This window comes from Protomyctophum bolini (genome assembly GCF_963924005.1).
Source record: "Protomyctophum bolini genome assembly, chromosome: 4".
NCBI classification, from domain to species: domain Eukaryota; kingdom Metazoa; phylum Chordata; class Actinopteri; order Myctophiformes; family Myctophidae; genus Protomyctophum; species Protomyctophum bolini.
Window position 1 is genome coordinate 36,419,970 of NC_137865.1, and position 21,904 is coordinate 36,441,873.

The following is a 21,904-nucleotide window of genomic DNA, read 5'->3' on the forward strand; positions in this document are numbered from 1 at the left end:
TTGACTTGGAAGTTGGAACAACTGACTAAGTTAGTTACTGCGAGAGTGATCGCTGCCCTCCACAATTTCCTGTCTAACATCAGGTTCTTGAGCTCTGTAGTGTAACTCACTGATTTGTATTTGACTTGGAACTAGTGACTAAGTTACTCACTGATTTGTATTTGACTTCGAACAACTAAGTAACTCACTGATTTGAGCAACTGACTATTTGGACAGCTGCGTGAGAGTTTGTGGAACCATAACAAGATGGCGGGCGTCTGGCAGGGTAGCGAGTGTAATAGCACAGACCTGACCTTAGGTGGACGGCCGTGGCTGGGCCGGAAGTAGAGATGTGTCGACTGCCAGTCATCTGTCTGTCGTGGGACACTGACACACACCAAGACACGGACACGCCTGGACCAGGTTGGTGTTGTTGCTGCTGGTCCCTGTGTTTATTTTCCTGTGATTGAGTTAAAGTACCACTCTGGATTTCACTGTGTGTAGTCTACTACTATGTGTTTTAGAGTTGTACCCTTCATTTTTGTTTTGTTTGTGGTGCAAAGTTTGTGTGCGTGTGCGTGTGCGCGTGTCCGTCTGTGAACAACATAGCACGACAGCTTGGTGGGAATGACCAGTATATATGCTGCCCTGAAGAGGTGATAGATTTTTGGATTGACAAGGTCAAAGGTCATGTCAAACTTACATAAACGGGTCATATCTCATGAATGGAGACATTCAGAGCGATATGTATACAGTAGGTGTGAGCATGGATTCTTTGGAAGTAATGCACTTGATGGGTAGTTTGGCTCACCCATGCATGACTATACTGGCTTGATTTAATCCTGTGGTTTCAACACAGCGCTAAGTTTTTTACAGTTAATTTAACCCATTTGGACTGACACCAGATTCTACAAAATAGTGTCTTCTAAATCATGGCAGTTTTCTGAAAAACCTGTTTCTATATCAGTGGTTTTCAAACAATTTCATGACAAGGACCCCCAAAAATCTACGTGATTAGCCGCCGACCCCCATCTGAAAAAACGTTGTTCCAGGGACGCCCAGAAGCAAAGATTTGAGTTAAAAACGTTTGCTCTGAAAGAATATATATTCAAAGATGTGCGCCTCATTTTCACATTTTTCTAAAAATAAGTAACATACAAGCAAAATACAAGATCTGATATTTTTCAATAACATAATGCTTAAAACACCAACAGGGGTTCCAGTCCTGAATAGATTAACGGGAATGGGCGTTTTCTCATATCTGACCTTTGACCTTTCACTCTGCCTCTCTTGGATATTTCAGCCAGATGGCGTTTAGTCCCCTGGACTGTCTTCCTTTGTTGGACTTCCTCTTAAAACAACCAATAGCATCTGACTTCCTGCCGGTTTCCTATGGTGTGGGTATTAGGTTGTTTTTAAATACACGTATCTGAATGCACTTTTTAACAATGAAGTTAAACAATCTGGCGGTAATGGTGGTGAAAATCTGCTACAGATTTTGAAAATCTTCAACCAGTGGTCCTTGAGGGGGTTCTAGGTGGTCCCCAGCTAAATCATGGGAGAGTTGCTAACCAAATGGACCCTTATAGATCTTTATCTCTTGAGAGTGTAAAATCAAACCTCTATACCTATGCACTGAAGAGTAAAAGTATTGTTAAACATCTGCATTACTTAATTTACAAGAAGTCACAATTAGAGAATGTAGAAGAATTGCTATTTTGATCAATGTTTGCCTGTTGTCTCTCCTATCTATGGTACCACATCAACACAGCATGGAATTGTGCTAAATCCTGTTCAACACAACACAAGTTATACCCAAGTTTTGGGTCTGAGAGGCTAAATGTCATCAAATGGTGGTCAGTGGCTCAAATGCTGAATAAATAATGGACCTTGATATGAAAAGGGTTGAAAACCACTGTTCTACCTATTGTCTAACCATGGCACCATTAAGAACATTTGTCTAAGCCTTCTCTATAAGAGAAGGGGTTGCATCATCATGGTGCCTAGTACAGCCCAGAGCCATAGAGTAAGACAGAGTTACGACATTGAGGGGGCAGAAAACTGAGCACTCGAGCGCTGTTCATGCAGCCTGCACAGTGACAAGCTGGAGTTTGAAATACATTGTTTTCAACGAGGGCGGCGCAATTTTAGGCATGTGTGCAACATGCAACTGTTTTAACCCATTTTGACCTGAGATCAGATTCTAAAAATGTCTTCCACATCCTGACAGTTTTCTGAAAAAGCTATGTTTCTATGTCAGTCGTTATTAGATTTTTCAAAAATAGCAGACCTACAAGCTCGGTGACGCGCTATGAGCTTGTAGATGTGCTATTTTTCAATAGCTAAAGTATAACAGTTAAAACACCAAAAGGGGTTCCCGCCCAGAATGAAAGTATTGTACATTAACAACTACAGTCTCTATAATGTTTATGTTACTATACTTTATTGTTATAGTTACTCTTACTGTGTGGGGGTCCCTGGGGGGGTCCCCGGAACGTCCAGAGTCGGACCCCCAGGAACGCGCCCAGGGGCTGGCCTGGTTCCCGCGAGCCACCCCGTGTCCGAGGCGGTCGAGAAATGACAGAGTTACTGTGTGGGGGTCCATGGGGGGGGTCACTGTACTGTACTGTACTGTACTGTACTGTCACACCCGGAATCATGTAATGGCTGCTAAAAACTCAGCTTCCCATCATGCACCTGTGCACATGTGAAGCTCAACAACAACGCCACATGGCTGCTAAAAACTCAGCTTCCCATCATGCACCTGTGCACACAGTGTGAAGCTCAACAGCGCCACTTTGTCACCAGTTGGTACCCTACACGGACAGACACACATAGGGACACACATTGCTGTTCCTTGGAGCGGCTGCACCACTCAAAAACGATCTAAAATAGATCATTAAAGCTGGGCTGTTGCCTGAGTCCAGTGCATTCTGCCAACTTCCGGTCCAGGACGTTGTCACTGTTCGCAATGCTCTTCGCTATAGAAGTCTATGTAGAAGACAAGCCATTGGACTGGCGGCCCCATGAGGTGAACAGAGTTGTCGTAACTCTGTCTTACTCTATGGCTCTGGCACAGCCTAGCTCAATTTACCGGTAGTGAATCTAGTTATATAACTCTGTGCTGTATCACTTCCATTAGACAAGAGGTTCTGACAGTTCTGTATATCTCTTGGAATATGCAGTTATACTTTGCCAAACGTGAATTTTTCATGTCATGTAACTCCACGGCGTGAAAGCTGCCAAACCTCCTCTGCATTCAACCTGCTTCACCTTTTTCCACATTTACACAAGGGTTCTTTTGCCTGTTTGAATTCAGCGTACACCAGCAGCACACGATGGAGAAAGGCTGTGTGTCTGTCTTGGACGAACAGAGATGGTTATCAGTGGATTAATAGCTCATTGTTTTGCTGTGGATAAATAAATATAACTGCATGAATCCCGGTAGATGGGAACCTACCACCGTTACGACATGACATTAGTTGTAAGAAGGTAAACGTCACGCCATGCAGCACTGTGTTTAACTGTGTTTAACCATCTGTGAAAAAGTAAATGTTACAATCTATAAGCTCACAAAGTTTAAAGATTGTGAGACCTGAGAACTGATTCTGACCTATGTTTCTACTGTATGTCAGTCAGTGGTGCTCCAAGTATTTCAAGTATTTCATGTCCAGGAGCCCAAAATGTGGCCGCCGACATCCATCTGAATATGTTGTTCCAGGGACCTCCCAGAAGCAAAGATATGAGTTAAAAACGTTCGCTCTGAAAGAATATATATATATATATATAAATGTGCGCCACATTTTCATGATCTTTCAAAAATAGCAGATCTACAAGCTGCAGCACTACGAGCTTGTAGATCTGCTATTTTTCAATAGTATAAAATAATGGTTAAAGTGGTTAAGAGCTATGAGGTGACAAACTTCCGTCCTTGGGTCTGAATGGGTTAAATCTGCGGGTGATTGTATTCCTTTTATATCTGCTTCTAGCGCTGGGATGCTGAGCTTGCTTCCTCATCCTCCCTGTGAGAGGAAGTGGGCTTAACAAATCATCTTGCTGAACAGACAAGTCAGGAGGCCATCACACACTGTGAGAATGACATCAAATCAGGATAAATGCTGCTGGCCACTAACAATGGATTCTTCCATCTAAATGTCAGCCTTTTTTTTAAACAAAGACGAGCCCTTTTATACCGGGAAAGCATCTCTTGTGTCATTTTATATTTTTGTGTTGGCTATTCAAAAATAGCAAATCTACAATCTCTTGTACATCTGCTATTTTCATTGTGTGTGTGTGTGTGTGTGTGTGTGTGTGTGTGTGTGTGTGTGTGTGTGTGTGTGTGTGTGTGGTACTGTCTACTGTCTAACTCTGTTTCTTAGTCACAACAGCAACGTTATCTTCAGATAGAGCCACTTGTACCAATAAAGAGAGCAATCAGAGAGACAACAGAGTGTACTGTCCACAACAGACCCTGCTTGAGTTTTAAGTCTCTGTGTAATTCCCAGGCCACCATTTAATCTCTAGACTTAAAGCATGCGTGCGTGCGTGCGTGTGTGCGTGTGTGTGTGTGTGTGTGTGTGTGTGTGCGTGTGCGTGTGCGTGTGTGTGTGTGTGTGTGTGCGTGTGTGACAATCAGCTAAATCACACACACATACATACAGTACACAGCATACTAGTCACACACTGGTAGTGCTGGTGTTCTTCTGAATCAGTTGTCTTCTGAAAAGCGGACCTTAAAGTTCAAGTTCTTTATTAATATCCCTGGATGGCAATTTGATTTACAGCAGTTCGTAGAGGTTTGAAACGTAAAAACAGTACAAAACAGCAACAGACAATTGACAACATAGCATAGGACAACATAGCATGAGCACATCTGTGCAAGTGATAAAAATGATAAGAAAATAGTAGAGTAGCCATCCAAGTACAGTACAAAGTGAAGCATCATAGCATCATAAAGTGTCATCACCAAGAGCCAAGTGATAATGACACTTTATGATGCTACAGCCGCAAGCCGGTTTAATGTGCTAGTATAGTGCACCAAAGTCTGGGGGATGAATTAGTGACGTCAGAACTCTATACTATTACTAGCATCCTCCATGTCTTGGTTCAAGATAGTTTCATAGTTTAGTCAGTCAGTCAGCCAGCCAGCGCGCCAATTGGTAGAACCAGTACTTTTTTTCTGGATGGGTAATTCATAATTTGACGTGATATTTCAGACTTGACTTATTTATTTCGTGTTTGCAGTCATAATATTGTGTAGCTTACAACTTGTCTTGTTAAGTTGTTTCCGTGTCCATCTCTATCTCTTATACTCTCTCACTCACGCCCACTCTCTCTCCTCACATCCCAGCTTCCTCTCTCCTCCTCTCCCTAGCCTCATGCTATCACATATTTCCACTATCTAAAGTGCAGTGCGGTGCTCTTCCCAGAGGGAAACGTATGTGGGTGGCACAGATATAGATATAGAGACAACTGTACAGCAACTGTACAGTTGTACAGTGTGTGTGTGTGTGTGTGTGTGTGTGTGTGTGTGTGTGTGTGTGTGTGTGTGTGTGTGTGTGTGTGTGTGTGTGTGTGTGTGTGTGTGTGTGTGTGTGTGTGTGTGTGTGTGTGTGTGTGTGTGTATGTGCGCGTGTGCATGTGTGTGCGTGCATGTATACACATGCTTTTCCATGTTCCCACTTGGTTTTTCCTTCCACTTGACCTTGCTGCGCAGGAAGAGAGAAAAAACCGAGCTTGAGGGAACAAGGAAGAGAGTGGAGGGGGGGAGGGGGGGTGTGATGCGTCATCATTTTAATTTGATACTATACGTTATCCACCACTGTACTGAACTGTACAGTGAATGTACTGTACTCCACCCACCCCTTTTCCCTCACTGTATATGTTTCTTTTCCCTTTTTACCTCCTCTATGATGATTTCCTGTTGTGACTATATAGTTGTGTATATTCGTACGTCTCTAATTGTTTTGATGAATTGAAAATGGTGGGCCCTATTGTGAACAAGTGTAATGCTTTATGGTGTCGTCCACTCACAGTTAACAGTTGTTGTATTGAGTTGTACTTGAAATGTACTGTAATTCTGCAAACTGCGAATAAATCAATCAATCAATCAATCAATAACCTTCCGTGCTGCCCAGGCTGCTAGACAGCGCCTACGTTCTTCCCATCGTGAGGAACAATGCGCGCGCTTCCCATAAGGATCCACTCATTGTCGTTTCTTTGTTGCTTGTTTTCTCCGAAAAATACTTCAAAGTTGTTGTTTTAGTCCAAACTGCCCGGCGTTCAGATGTAAACAGTGATTTCTGATCACATCGCGCCAGCCATGTTACCGCTTGTTGTGAAACCTAACACATGTCGGCTGCTGCTCTACAACGCCTTTGCCCCTCCTCTCCTTGTATTGGGCTGTATTGACGGTAATAGAATGGCGCCTATATAGGGGATATAGCTGGCTCTCTGCGGTCAATACAAAGTCTCTGCTGAGGCAGTGACTAATGGGGCTCTAAAATAAACACATAAACAAATGGTTTGACCCGAGTTGGTCTCCTCTCCAACAGTGCAACATTTTGCCCTCATTCACCCACCACATCTCTATCTACTCTCCCCTGACCCTCCCCTTACAGAGCTGTCCGTAGCCCCAACTAGTGTTGTACTGTTTAGCCTTTCCTGTTTAACATTAACCTGCGTCGTCTGCACAAACCCTGCAGTCCAGCCCTCTGGTGTCGACACACTTTGTGTACACTGTACTGCCACATTACCGTCTCAGCAGCACCAGCTCGTACAGTATAGTGCTGAAGGCTTGTGCCTGTTATTTCTGAGCCGTCCTCCTTGGCTGTGTGTGCGCGACCACGGACACTAAAATGTCTTCCTTCCCGTTTGTCTTCCCCTCAGGGAGTCCGTCCCGTGCTCTGTCCACCATGTCCCTGTCGGTTCGCCCGTCCAGGCGCACTGCCTCCAGGTCCATCACTAGGAGCCAGAGCTTCGCCGGGGTCAATTCTTACGACAAACCATACAGGTATGTCGCATGAACGAACGCACACACGCACGTACACACGACCGAACGAACGAACGATCACACGCACGCACGCACACATACACACATACACACACACACACACACACACACACACACACACACACACACACACACACACACACACACACACACACACACACTGTGGGAATACACAGAGTTTGCAGGACATCCTGTCAGATGTAGCTCTACAAACAGTGATCTGTGTGTGTGTGTGTGTGTGTGTGTGTGTGTGTGTGTGTGTGTGTGTGTGTGTGTGTGTGTGTGTGTGTGTGTGTGTGTGTGTTATTTTTTGTTGATCAAATGGGTGGAGAAAGAAACATGAGTGCATGCGTGTGTGTGTTCATGTAAAATTCTTAATTTAACTCTGAGAGTGTACAAATGGAACCACATGGACCCGTGAGGGTCCATTTACATCCATCTGTACACTCTCTGAGTTACAGACCCATAAGGGTCCATTTGGTTCCTAACTATCATTTAGCTGGGGACCCCCTGGAACTCCCTCAAGGACCCCTAGGGGTCCCCGGACCCCACTTTGGGAACCACTGAGCTAAAGCATGTAATATGGTGAAAGTGGTTCCAATCTAAAATGAGACAGTATTCTGTCAGCATGCATGTGAAGTGTCACACGGCATTATGACAGGATTCGTATGTAGGGGTGCACGATTATGAATTTATGACCGATACGATCTCCGATTATTTGCGGGGTCATATCTGCCGATACCGATTCTGACCGATTCTGATATTATACAGAGGACCACGATGGAAAAAAAGCCCTAGGGTCCTCTTGGGCCAAAGCCTGTTAACTCATTCTTGGCTAAGGACTTCTTTAACGCCTTTTTAATGAGATCCCGCACCACCAACGACACCTTTAACCCATTTTGACCTGAGATCAGATTCTAAAAATGTCTTCTACATCCTGACAGTTTTCTGAAAAAGCTATGTTTCTATGTCAGTTTTTTCAAAGATAGCAGACCTACAAGCTCGAGTGGCGCGCTATGAGCTTGTAGATCAACGGCGAAAGTTGGTTTACCGCTAATCAAAGCTCCCCTCGAGCGGCAGCTCCATGTTCGATTGCTTCCCCTTCAGGCACAATGAATTGAAAAAAGAGCAAGGTGGTGGATGAGGCCTTTCTAGGAAAAATGTTTAAAAAAAAGTAAAGTTTATTTAGAGTCGCTGTCAGATTAAGGAGAGACAAATTCATTATTTATGACAGGCAACGACTTACAGAGATGGAGTGTAACACGAGAGACCAGGCAGTAGTTATTGATGACAACTAGTTAAACATCCATGGTCTGTTTTGAATTATAGGACAGGCTCATGTGTAATCTTCTCACTTTAAGATAGTGGTTATGAGGACCCCCCCACACTCACACACACACACACACACACACACACACACACACACACACACACACACACACACAGAGAGAGAGAGACACGCGCACACAAGCGCTCAATACACCAACTCTGATTAGATGAGCCAATTACGAGAGTGACGGATTGGACAGAATATTAGAAAGACAGACTCTCTCTCTCTCTCTCTCTCTCTCTCTCTCTCTCTCTCGTCAGCATTGTGTATAGTCTGACAGTGTATTGATGTTGCTGCTGTGTAGTTCATGATTCATGCACTCTGTCAGTAGGGCACAGGGCTGGTGGTTAAACGTTGGTGATGATGCCGTTCTCTTTAATGACTATAATGTCATGTCTGTGCTGTGGTTACAGGCTTTAGTTTCGTGCTCACCCCTGTGCAGTGTGGATTCAGAAAAAACAAAAAGAGTTCAAATTAAAAGCCCTGCTTATTTGTTTGTTGTAAGCTACGAAGTAGATCAGTAAAGCCCTAACCACACCAAAGGGTCGAGACTGTTTTAACGTTGTCCCAGTGGTGTGATAATGTCCTGTTGCACGTTGACATACATCGTCCCAAGTTGGCCCAAGTGATTCAAGGCATGGAATTCAATGGCCCAAACCACACCAAAGGGTCACCATGCAACTCCTTGCAACCTTTTGGACCTGAGGAGTTGTTAGAGCTTTAGGGATATCCTCTGGGAAACATGACGATGCCGACCAGACTGACAAGTGACAACTAGCCGACCAACATGGATCATCCATAGAGCCCTACCTCTACTTTAGTGTTACTAAAAAAGGAAGACAGTGGGATGAGAACCACACACATTTCTGGATGTGTGTGTGTGTGTGTGTGTGTGTGTGTGTGTGTGTGTGTGTGTGTGTGTGTGTGTGTGTGTGTGTGTGTGTGTGTGTGTGTGTGTGTGTGTGTGTGTGTGTGTGTGTGTGTGTGTGTGTGTGTGTGTGTGTGTGTGTGTGTGTGTGTGTGTGTGTGTGTGTGTGTGTGTGTGTGTGTGTGTGTGTGTGTGTGTGTGTGTGTGTGTGTGTGTGCGTGCGTGCGTGCGTATGTGCGTGCGTGCGTATGTGCGTGCGTGCGTGCGAGAAACAAGAAAACACTATAGCAGGGGACTGAATAAATCATTATGACAACGATGACGAGAATGGCAACAGTGACATAACAAAACGTTTGTGCTCGCCATTATCATGGCGACAGAGATATGACAACATGAATGATATCATCAACACAGCAGGCATGTCATGTCATGTCATGTCTAGTCTTGCTTAGCCAGACAACTATTCCACAATCTCCGAATGCTCTATCGCAGGGTTCCCCAATACATTTTCCTTGACTAGGGTACCAGGCTGGGGGCCGAGTCCACACGCGCGAGGTCGAGGTCTTGCCCTGAAAATTCATTTTCAGGGCAAGACTCCATTTGAAAAGGATGCCCAGTTTGACATGCATAGGCTACTGACCCCCATTTAATGCCTATTATATCTGGGACCCTGTGGGGACCCTGCTCTATCGAGTCTGGAACTACACCTCCCGAAATCCGAGTAAGGAAGCTGCCATTTCCGTTCACCAAAATATATTTAAAAATATCTTTAAAGCTTATTTTTTTCCATTTCCATTTCTGATAAGTAGCAAGCTATATATGCTTAGATGATTTTGATTTATATTACGATAAATGTGCGCGACTCTAAAGACGAAACGGAAGTGGGGAGGAGGCTCCACTTCCGCTTTATATTTTACTCATGATAGAGCTTCCGTTGCTCCAGACTGTATGACGGAAACATTTGGAAATTGCGAGAGGCAACAGTCTGGCAACGCAAGGCTATATCATGTCTTATCTCTGCAGGAACCTCTCGGTGTTCAACACTCCCGGTCTGACCAGGAAGCCCAGCAGAGCTAGCAGGATGTTCAACATGTCCAACTCGCCGTCCAAAGTCCCCCAACCTGAGCGTCTGGACGAGGTCTATGAAGCTCTGAAGAAAGGACTGCAGTAAGTACACTAACCCCAACTTGAACACTAGCAGACACTAAGTCATGTGGAGTTACTGTACCACACATGAAAGGAAATGCAACAGCGATTTATTTAAAACCTTCGAAGAGTTTCAACTATGATTGACATTTATATATTCTGTACTATCTACCTGCCCCCCTCTTAGGTCTTATCTCCATGGCCACCAGCTGGAGCTGGACAGTCTCAACAGACAGATGAAAGAATCCAAGAGAAACTCACGACTGGTGCGTTCCCTCAGATTTAATCCAAAGTGACAGACCACCTTGTTAGAATAAATCATTCCATTCCAGTGCACATTTGTCTCTGTAAAAGGTCACGATTGGCAAGCGTCCAAATGCACTGTATCATTCTGGTTAGAAATATTGAAGTACTACTACTTTCAGATAAATCTTTTTTATCACTTATTTTGTAAATTATAACAAATAGTAGAATACAGAGCTGTGTGTGCTAGGAAATTTTAATTGTACCAGCAAAACAAATGTATACTTTATCGTGCTGAAGTAACTGTTGTCTAACGCAATGTATGTAGATAATATACTAATAATATATGTAGTAGATAATATACTACAGTGCAATAATATATAACTGATAGTTTGATGTTTCTCGTCTCCTCAGGGGTTCCTGTATGAACTGGACAAGGTAAGCTCACCCTTATGAACTCATGACACTCACATTAGAACACAGAACTATACCGCTACATAAAGTATATGATGACGAGCCGCTGACTCACTTTAACGTCAGTTAGCCAAGATGACTGGATGGCTCTGATGTACACGGAGATGTGATAACCCAGGGGTTCTCAACATTTTGGGCTGCCCCCCCCCCTCTCCACCCCAATACAAATTGACCGCTACAGTAACCTTAATAAATAGAGAAAATACATCATAAATAATTATTGAAATCAGATATAATCATTTTAGGAAAGTTTATGCATGTGTTCTATGTAAACTCTTAATTTCCATTTTCCAGTTGCAAAAAAAACCCATTTTCTTTTATTATTATTATTATTTTAATAGCTCGGGGACCCCCTGAGGGGTCGCGACGCCCCAGGTTGAGAACCCTTGTGATAACCAGTAACAGTACTTGGAGATGTGACCATCCAGTAGGCAGTATAGCAGTAGAACATGAACCCAATGTTTAATGTGTGATTAACCCTTTGTCTCTGCCTTCACTCTGACAGCAAGTCAAGGTGACGGAGAGGTTCATGAGACGACTGGAGTTCCACCTCAGCAAGGTAAGACTTCACTTGTTGTTTAACACTCAAAAAATCATGGAATGTCAAGCCGAATGGATAGTGATACCTCGTTGCAACCTGCATTATATGAGAACGTACATGGGGGAGTTGGTCCGGTGACGACTACTGACGTCAGGAACTCAAACATCACAAAACAAACGCTTGTTCTTATCACGTTATTGAACTTGAGCTCACACTCTCATTTAGAAGATCAATTTGAGACACTTTCCCCATCTACCCGGTATGGACAAGATTACTGTGCATGCGTGCGTCCATGTGTGTGTGTGTGTGTGTGTGTGTGTGTGTGTGTGTGTGTGTGCGTGCGTGCGCGCATGCATGCGTGTGTGTGTTGGTTTGTTTGTTGTCTTTATGAACTTCCCCTTTGGATGCCCCCCCCCCCTCCTCCAGTATGTCAGAACCTGATGAGCCGATTGGCCGAGAAGCAGGAAATGACCATCTGTTGACCTAGTTTTTCTGCTCCACAACAATAAGGAAGCCCTTCCCTACATCACATCCCAGAGCAGGGACCAGATTGGAAGAGTTGAGTCGTAAAAAAAAGACAGGAACGTTTGGAATAGGGAACACGGCACACAGCCATAGATAATGATAGTTAAATTCATTATCTATCTATTCAGCATCCATTGAGAAAGCAGCAATAGACTAGGAAGTGGTTCTCAAATTGTATCAATATTACTGGTACCACAGCGTTTTAATGACGTCACGTCATACGCCTATTGTTTAATAAAAGCCTTAATTGTGTTGAGGGTTTATATACTTCCTCTTTTCTGTCTTATGTGCTCCCCAAGCAGTACAGCTTTAAAGGCCTGTTCTCTGTTTATTAGTCTAAAACTCTCCATTTTCCTCATTACCTCCCTGGAGAGTTGTGGCGTCTCTCTGACTGCTCCCTGTGTGTGTGTGTGTGTGTGTGTGTGTGTGTGTGTGTGTGTGTGTGTGTGTCTGTGTGTGTCTGTCTGTGTGTGCGTGCGTGCGTGCGTGCGTGCGTGCGTGCGCGCGTGCGCGCGTGCGTGCGTGAGAGAGTGATAAGTCCTTGGGTTGTCCTAGCAGAAGGTAGGCATTGCAGAGGTTTTTACCTCATCTCTCTTCCTTTTTTTCCCTCTCCCACATACATCATTACATAGTGGATGTAGCATTCTATTATCCTGGGCTGCAGAGTGCAGACCCCATGAAATGAACCCTGTGCAATATAAATTAGCCCATTTAGACCTGAGGCCGATTAAAAAGAACATCTTCTAAATAGGACTATCAGCCTTCATCATTGACATTGATGAAGGCTGGATAGCCGAAACGTTTGTCTCCTGTCCAAAATGCAAGAATAAATGACTGAAATGCAGTCTTGGTGTGTGTGACCCATTACCGTTATTTATATGATATTTGATAGCGCCTTATATTTATGTCATATTGCGGTTCGTAAATATGTCAATTTCTCCCCTACGATACAGTAGGGTGGCAGTGGATCAGGGGTAGAGTGGTCAGATTCGATCCTGGGCTCCCCTAGAGTTAGTGTCAAAGTGTCCTTGAGCAAGACTTTGAATTTCTCCCGATGTGCAGGTTGGTGCCTTGCATGGTTTCCTCCGCCATTGGTGTGTGAATGTGTGTGAATGGGTGAATATTATGCACGATCTATATGTAAAGCGCTTTGGATAAATTCTATATCAATGCACCATTTACCATTTACAGTAGGCTATGTCATGAGGAAAACATGCAGGGATCAGTTTCCAGTAGGAAAGATTGAATGTAAATAACTTTATATTTGACGTTTAAGCAAATGAACCCCAGCTTCCCTGTTCTGGGGGGAATTAGCCAAAAATACCAGCTCTACAAGCCGGTGTGAGCTTGTAGATCTGCTATCTTTGGTGACAGTGCAACGCAAGGCCGTTTTACAAAGTGACATATTATCAAAGTATTCTGCGACACCCCTGGAAACCCTGCTGTAAGGGATCATGGGATGTTACTGCGTGACTACATGTGACCGTGACTGTGCTGGGCAACTCCCAGTTGTCAGAGAGTGAGTGAGTGAGTGAGTGAGTGAGTGAGTGAGTGAGTGTGTGTGTGTGTGTGTGTGTGTGTGTGTGTGTGTGTGTGTGTGTGTGTGTGTGTGTGTGTGTGTGTGTGTGTGTGTGTGTGTGTGTGTGTGTGTGTGTGTGTGTGTGTGTGTGTGTGTGTGTGTGTGTGTGTGTGTGTGTGTGTGTGTGTGTGTGTGTGTGTGTGTGTGTGTGTGTGCGCGCGTGCGTGCAAAGTAGGATGGTAAGTACTAGTAGTAAGTACATTTTATTTATAGAGCACATTTCACAGACATCAGTCACAAAGTGCTTCACAACAATAAAACATGGTGCTGGAGCGGGGCTTTCCCCAGGTCCTCTGACCTGAGAAAGCAGATACATGGAGTGGAAGTAATGTTTCCGCATTCATAAAATAGTAGACATACAGTATATAGCTGCTGTCTGTGTGTGTTTTATCTTTCCATTTGATTCTGGGAAATGCCCAGGGGTCATTCGTAGGGCTGCACCTGGCATCCTAAAACATTTGGAGACAGAAAGAGGAAGATAGAGTGCTTTGTGTGTGCGTGCGTGCGTGCGTGCGTGTGTGTGTGTGTGTGTGTGTGTGTGTGTGTGTGTGTGTGTGTGTGTGTGTGTGTGTGTGTGTGTGTGTGTGTGTGTGTGTGTGTGTGTGTGTGTGTGTGTGTGTGTGTGTGTGTGTGTGTGTGTGTGTGTGTGTGTGTGTGTGTGTGCTGTCTATACCTAACATGCTGTAGTGCATTATATTAATATTACCAGTGAAAGCCTTGCCTTGACAGTGTGCTGATTCAGAAAGACACGCATGCACGCACACACACACACACACACACACACACACACACACACACACACACACAGAAATCTAATAGAATAGTCCCTGTCCAAAATAAACATGTGAGCACGTGTATTCACACACTCATGGTCACATGCACACACCCAAGTACGCACACACATACAATACATACATTTCTAAACTGGTGTGCATGCTGATCCATATTTTTTCACCATTTTGTAGCGTAGATAATAGTGATAATGATATCACTATCAGTTGGTATATAATAAGTATGAATCGTTAGCTAAAACCAGTCGTGGAAAAAGTACTCAAATGTTTAACCAGAATTCAAATTGTACTTGAGTAAAAGTACAAAAATATAGGCACCAAAATTTACTTACAGTACCAAAAGTAAAAGTACTCATTATGCAGAATGTCCCGTTTTCAAATGTAGCAAAATCCTTTGAAAATAGCAGATCTACAAGCTCACAATGTGTCACATTGAGACACATCGGCTATTTTGTAATAATAATTAAAATCTTTATTTGGAAAAGTTTTCAAATAAATGTAGTGTAGTAAAAGTACAATATTTGGATCCGAGATGGAGTGGAGTAGAAGTAAAAGTATTGGGAAGGAAATACTCCAGTTAACCCATATACTGCCTCCTGCTGGACACAGAGCCAACTACAGACTGCCGAGTCGGTTTCAATGCAGCACACGCTGGACTCATATCCTGTCGAGGCGTCCATCATTAATGCTAAATAAATAGCGTCAATGCTAGCGAGCTAAAATGAAGCCATCCAATATTACATTAACCCATTCAGGAGGACGGGAAATCCTTTTGGTGTTTTAGCTATTGAAAAATAGCAGATCTACAAGCTCATCGCACGGCAATCAAGCTTGTAGATCTGCTATTTTTGAAAAATCGTGAAAATGTGGCACAAATCTTTGATTATATGTTCTTTCAGAGTGAACATTTTTAGCTCAAATCTTTTCTTCTTTGGGGGGGGGCATGGAACATCATATTTTCAGATGGGGGTCGGTGGCCATGACATGAAATAGTTTGAGAGCCACTGAAAACTGTCATGATTTAGAAGACATTTGTAGAATCTGATCTCAGGTCCTATATAGAATAACAAAACATGTGAGTGAACCCCCCCCCCCCCGCTTAGCAGTTTTATATCTTTCTTCTTTCATACTGCACCAAAGCCCTGCATGCCAGTAATAAAGGACTATAGCACTGCCCTGTTTGATTTGACTGCATTGCAGTCAGCTGAGCTGCCTGCTCTGGGTTCTGGCAGCGCTAACTTCTCTGAGGTCATTAGACTCCCAGCAGGCACAGTGACATATAATGCAGTCAGAGAGGAAGTCGCCACCCTCTAAACGCACTGGTTCCCAAATGTTAATTAGCTCGAGTCAAGAGACTCGAGACCCAGAAGAGAAATATGCTGTCTCACCGTGCCCCCAAACAAGTGATCAGAGCTTGCATCTGCTATTCTCACAACTTCTTAAAATATTCGTTCGTTGAAAGCAATGTTGACGTGTTTTGACAACTCTTTTAATCGTTCTTTGCTTTGTCCTTGCATGTTTGTCTATATAGCAAACACCTGGGAGTTAGTTAGCTTAACTCTGAGTGTAAAAACGGAACCTTTTGCTAAGGTGGAACCAGCTCACTATAATGCCATCTCAGCCACTAGAATTAACATACCTGTACCAGAACCGTCTTCCCTTTAGTTCCAAGAAATGCAGAATTAGTGGATTGTTTTTAAGAAGCTGTTAAAAGCTCTCTTGTTTTGTAAGCACTTTACTTTTTTTGAGTGTTTTGAGTTCTGTGCAATCGTTACATAATTGTCCCCAAAAGTCTTACTTTGCATTTTCAACATTATAGTCCCCCCTCCCCTATTCTACAGTGTTTATTTAACTCTAAAAAGTGTACTGTATAGTGTACACATGATGATGGGTCCATTTGTACACATATTTGAAGTAGATTTTTTCGACATGGAATATAGCTTCTTCCTTATGCACAACTTGCAGCGGACAATAATGTTCATCTCGTCTTGATCGCGGACATACTCAAAATAATGCGAATACTTCCAAGTATTGAATGTTATAACGCTTTGTTGTGCCGGTGTCTCTGTCTCCTCCACCTCCTCCATGGTTAGTTTGTTTACGTCTCTTCTTGCAGTCTAACGAGTTACACACACTAGTTTAGGTTGTTGTTCCGTGTTCCGGACGGTTTAAGGCCCACCCTTCTGCATCCGATACTTCACACATACGTACCGACGAGTGTGCATCGTTTCTGTATCCGCTCTAGAGTCTAGATCTAGAGCGGATCAGCAGTCTGCAAAGCAACTCCACCCCAACCCAGCTAGTCTACCATTATAAATAAACCCACAGTTCCACCAAGGCTCGTGAAAATAGTATTAATATTACTTTTGGGAAAAAGTAAATGTAATAGTATTACTCGAAATGTGAAAGTAACTAGGTAAGTACCATATTACTGGAAAAAAGTAATAATATTACTGAAAGTAATATATTACTTATGTTACTTGACAACACTGGATGTAAAACAAACATTAAACGCCATTAACAATAAAGAGACAATATGACATAAATGGCACATTATGAAGTAACTTTTCCCTTCATTGTCAATGGTGTTTACAAAACAAACATTGAACTAAAGACAAACATTAAACCTGTGTATAGGCTCAAGAACAAAAGGAGTACAATAGGTGCCATAAGGAAGTGCGACAGAACATCAGGAGGGACAAGAGATCACAATATGACAATATTCCACCTGAAGCCCTTAAAGTGGACATAAACACATCCACTGACATGCTCCACAGCCTCTTTAGGAGAATTTGGGATGAGGAAAATACACCCACAGAATAGGCGATCTTGATTTCGCGGATGACATAGACCTCCTTTCACATACACATACACATATGCAAGAGAATTCAGACAGACTCTCACAAACTGCAACAAAACTCGGTCTCACTCCCAATATAGCAAAAACACAGTTGATCAAGATCCATGCCAAAACCACCAATCCTATCCGTATGAACAACACTGCCCTAGAGTAGGTAGACGCTTTTACCTACCTAGGCAGTGTTGTGGACACCACCAGAGGGACAGACGCTGACATAAAAAGCAGAACCAACAAGGCTAGAGTGGTGTTCAACATGCTCAGGAGGATCTGGAGCTCAAAGAACATCTCCATCAACACCAAAATGCACATCTTCAACTCCAGTGTGAAACGGGTGCTTCTGTATGGAGCCGAGACCTGGAGGACAACACACAGGCTGCAAACATTTACAAACACATGCCTCAGGAAAATCCTCCACATCTGGTGGAGGGATAAAGTAAGCAATGTGGACCTGTGGAAAAGAACAAGCCAGGACCCCATTGACTTACAGATCCGAAAAAGAAAGTGGAGCTGGATTGGCCACACCCTCAGAAAACCTGCGACAAACATCACCAGACAAGCCCTGAAATGGAACCCCCAAGGAAAAAGGAAACTAGGTCGCCCCAGGAACAGCTGGAGAAGAAGTATCGAGGCAGAAATGCCAGAGAGAGGGCTTAACTGGGGAGATCTCTAAAGAACGGCTAAAAACCGAGTGAAATGGAGGACATTTGTCAACGGCCTATGCACCCTAGAGGAGCAAAGGGTCAAAGTAAGGGGACAACGAATGCTTTTTAGCTATATGAAAGCGACCATTTACAGGCAGAATAATAACACAGGGAGGTTAACAGAGGTGGACTGCTGCAGCCTAAAGTCTCCTCATGTCCTCTCCTCCTCATCTTGACGCATTACCTCACTGGAGTCTCCTGATCATGACGTATAGACGCATCTTGCAGATTCCATTCCAATTGGCTGTTGTCGACCTCCCAAATGTTGTGGGCCCTGGGCAGAGACAGCACCAGATTTCCCCTCCCATCCACTTGCATGGAGTTGCTCGCACAGTGCATAATCCCTTTTCACCAGTTCTTACAGGTTGGGAAAGAGATGGGCTCCGCCCATTTTGGGCCTAAAAAGACCGCGCAGGGCCGAAAAAATGAAGGAGCACCGTGCGGGCATGTGTGTGCGAGTCATGAACGAGTTTTGGCTAGCTCGTTCATGTTTTTGGCCCGGTGCCGCTTGAGCTGCGGTACCTACGATCGGCCAGCAGCATATCCATTTTGCTTCAATGCTTCCTTTCATTGTCTGGGGCTTGGCCCTGGGTTAGGCAACCCGGCCAGGTGGAGAGAGACCCGCATTCACAGGAGCGCATGTTGTTATGTTTTCTCTTCTGAGACAGGTTCTGACCTGTTCTGACATTCCATATGTTGATCTGACCTCATAAAACCCTGTACACCACCATGCCAAAGCGCCAGCGCTCGCCCAGCAGTCTGCCGTCACCCAGGCGGATGTGTCTTACTGGTATTAGTCTGCTTACTGTACTTAACTATTTACCATACATGTGTTCAGATCGAGGAGCTCTACGACGCGTACTGTCTGCAGAGAAGACTCCGAGATGGAGCCAACAAGATGGTGAAGGCCTACACGGCCTCGCCTGGCAGCAAGGAGGCCAGGGAGAGTCTGTCCGAAGCCAACAAAGGATACAAGGAATACACAGAGGTAAGGAGAGAGGAGCTGGTACTGTACATACAGAGCAGTGTTGATTTTGACAGCAAATTTTGATTTTAGCTTTAGTCATAGTCATAGTTTTTAGGCACATTTTAGTGACCTGGAATGTTTTAGTGTTAGTCTAGTTTTAGTCAACTAAATATCATGAGATTTTAGTAAATCTATGGTTGATTTAGTCACTGATTTTACACAATAGCTGATTTTTCACAAATAACCGATCTACAAGCTTCGATTCGCTGTGATGCGTTGTGAGCTTATTGATCGGCTATTTTCAGCATGCAACCAAGTGTTTTCAAACAATTTCATGTCAAGGACCCCAAACACCGACCGACCGCACACACCGACCGACCGCACACACACACCGCACACACCACACACACACACCGACCGACCGCACACACACACCACACACACACACACACACACACTGGCCGACCACACACACCACCCCCCCGAGGACCCCCACGCGGTAACTCTGTCATTTCTCCACTGTTTCGGACACGGGGAGGCTCGCCGGCACCCTAGCCGTGTTCATGGGGGTCTGGATGTTTCAAAGACTTTTTTCAAAAATAATCACAGTACAGAGCACAGTCCACTACAATACAGTACAGAGTACAGTACAGTACGGTACAGTAACTATAACAATAAATGTATAGTTGCACCTCTCACTTCACTGAGATTTTTCTTATTATTTGGGCGAGCAGAGCACAAGTACTGTTTTTCGGCTGTGTATGTCAGTGACTCCTTCGGCCAATACGCAATTGTGAATTTTTGGTGGCATCCCTAGCCGAGAGACAGCGAGATCAATTCGTGGCGGCAGCGACTCGCCACGACCTATTTTTTTACGCCATGGCGTATTCTTCATTATCCGCCATGGCAGAACAGAATCCGCCGTGGCGAGTACAGAATCCGCCGTGGCGAGTTGATCAATTCGTGGTGGCGGAGACTCGCCACGACCTATTTTTTTACGCCATGGCGTATTCTTCATTATCCGCCATGGCAGAACAGAATCCGCCGTGGCGAGTACAGAATCCGCCGTGGCGAGTTGATCAATTCGTGGCGGCAGCGACTCGCCACGACCTATTTTTTTACGCCATGGCGTATCCTTCATTATCCGCCATGGCAGAACAGAATCCGCCATTGTTTTTTTTTTTTTTGCGTGCCGTGGTGCAGGTTATCTGTCCTAGTAGTACAATTGTGTGTGTGTGTGTGCGTGCGTGCTTCATCGTATTTATTATTATTATTATTAATATGCAGGTAATAATAATAAATACGATGAAGCACGCACGCACACACACACTGTATACGCACGCATACACGCACGCACACTGTATACGCACGCACGCACACACACTGTATGTACGGGTAAAAAAAGAACTTAAAAAAAAACAAAGTTTGCTTTTTGCAAGAATCGAACCTGGGTCCGCACGGTGCCTTGACTATAGGGGCGAGAGCGCTAAACGTTACGCTAGCAGAGGATGAAATAATTCCGAGAATTGTACTACTAGGACAGATAACCTGCACCACGGCACGCAAAAAAAAAAAAAACAATGGCGGATTCTGTTCTGCCATGGCGGATAATGAAGGTTACGCCATGGCGTAAAAAAATTGGTCGTGGCGAGTCGCCGCCGCCACGAATTGATCAACTCGCCACGGCGGATTCTGTACTCGCCACGGCGGATTCTGTTCTGCCATGGCGGATAATGAAGAATACGCCATGGCGTAAAAAAATAGGTCGCGGCGAGTCGCCGCCGCCACGAATTGATCAACTCGCCACGGCGGATTCTGTACTCGCCACGGCGGATTCTGTTCTGCCATGGCGGATAATGAAGAATACGCCATGGCGTAAAAAAATAGGTCGTGGTGAGTCTCCGCCGCCACGAATTGATCTCGCTCCACCTGCCCTAGCCATTCATGGCCAACTTGTGTGCAAAGCGCAAGTTGGCAGCTCGACAGACAGCATTTCTAGTTTTCTTCTTGGAAGATCTTGGACATTTTTAGGAGGCAGTAGGGGCAGGAGGTGAAGTGGAACAGGGGGAAATAAGGGATGGGGTGATTTGGAGATAGAAACAGACACAAACAGACAGGTGTAGAGCTCCATTTCAAAGAGAAGATATAGGAATGTAACCTGACACATTACAGGTGCTCTCTGTGCGTGCGTGCACGTGTGTGCGTGCGAGCGTGTGCCGTGCGTGCGTGCGTGTGGTCTATCGCTTTCATTCCATCGATGTGAAAACCTAAACATTGCGGTGTTGATACTAAGTTGTGCATGTTTACATTGTAATGGTTTCCTCTGCTACATCTTCTCCTCCAGAACATGTGTGTGTTGGAGAGCGAGCTGGAGAACCAGCTGGGGGAGTTTCATCTGAAGATGAAAGGTAAGGAAGGAATGAAGGAGGGCTGAAGAATTCACTCATCTGTCTGCCCCCCCCCCCCCCACACACACACACACACAGTACACACACACACACACACACACACACACACACACACTACCTCTCTCATTCCTGTCTTGATATGGAGTTATAATCGGTATGTCCTCCTCCTCCACCTCTCCACTTCTTCCCTCCAGTTCCCTGTAGTCTCCCCTTCTCTATCCCTGTTCTCCCTTCCTTCTCCTTCTCTCGATTAATGTTGTCCTCCTCTCCTCCCCCCACCATCCTAGTGTTCATTTTGTCGACTAAAAACAGACAAAAAATGTGTGCGGACTACTACCGGTAAATAAAAACTAAGCTATGTTTTTGTTTTTTTTATCAAATGTTTTTTATTAAGACAATAAAATCACAATAAGACACGTTATCATAAGTGACTAAAGAAAACAAAACACATATAAAAAACTAAGCTATGTTGACTAAAAC

General features: G+C 44.3%; 1 protein-coding gene across 1 annotated transcript in view; it reads left to right on the forward strand.

Moving 5' to 3' along the window:
• Positions 1-302: 302 nt before the first annotated feature.
• Positions 303-21,904, forward strand: part of ripor1 (RHO family interacting cell polarization regulator 1) — a gene marked incomplete at its 3' end in the record, with an annotated part of 54,808 nt that continues 33,206 nt past the window's right edge. Inside the window, exons 1-8 of the mRNA XM_080762195.1 lie at positions 303-402; positions 6,868-6,991; positions 10,213-10,356; positions 10,523-10,601; positions 10,993-11,016; positions 11,558-11,611; positions 18,888-19,037; positions 21,361-21,424. Of these exons, the coding sequence (XP_080618321.1) occupies positions 330-402; positions 6,868-6,991; positions 10,213-10,356; positions 10,523-10,601; positions 10,993-11,016; positions 11,558-11,611; positions 18,888-19,037; positions 21,361-21,424 (712 nt within the window). The 5' untranslated portion in view covers positions 303-329. The remainder of the gene's footprint in view (positions 403-6,867; positions 6,992-10,212; positions 10,357-10,522; positions 10,602-10,992; positions 11,017-11,557; positions 11,612-18,887; positions 19,038-21,360; positions 21,425-21,904) is intronic.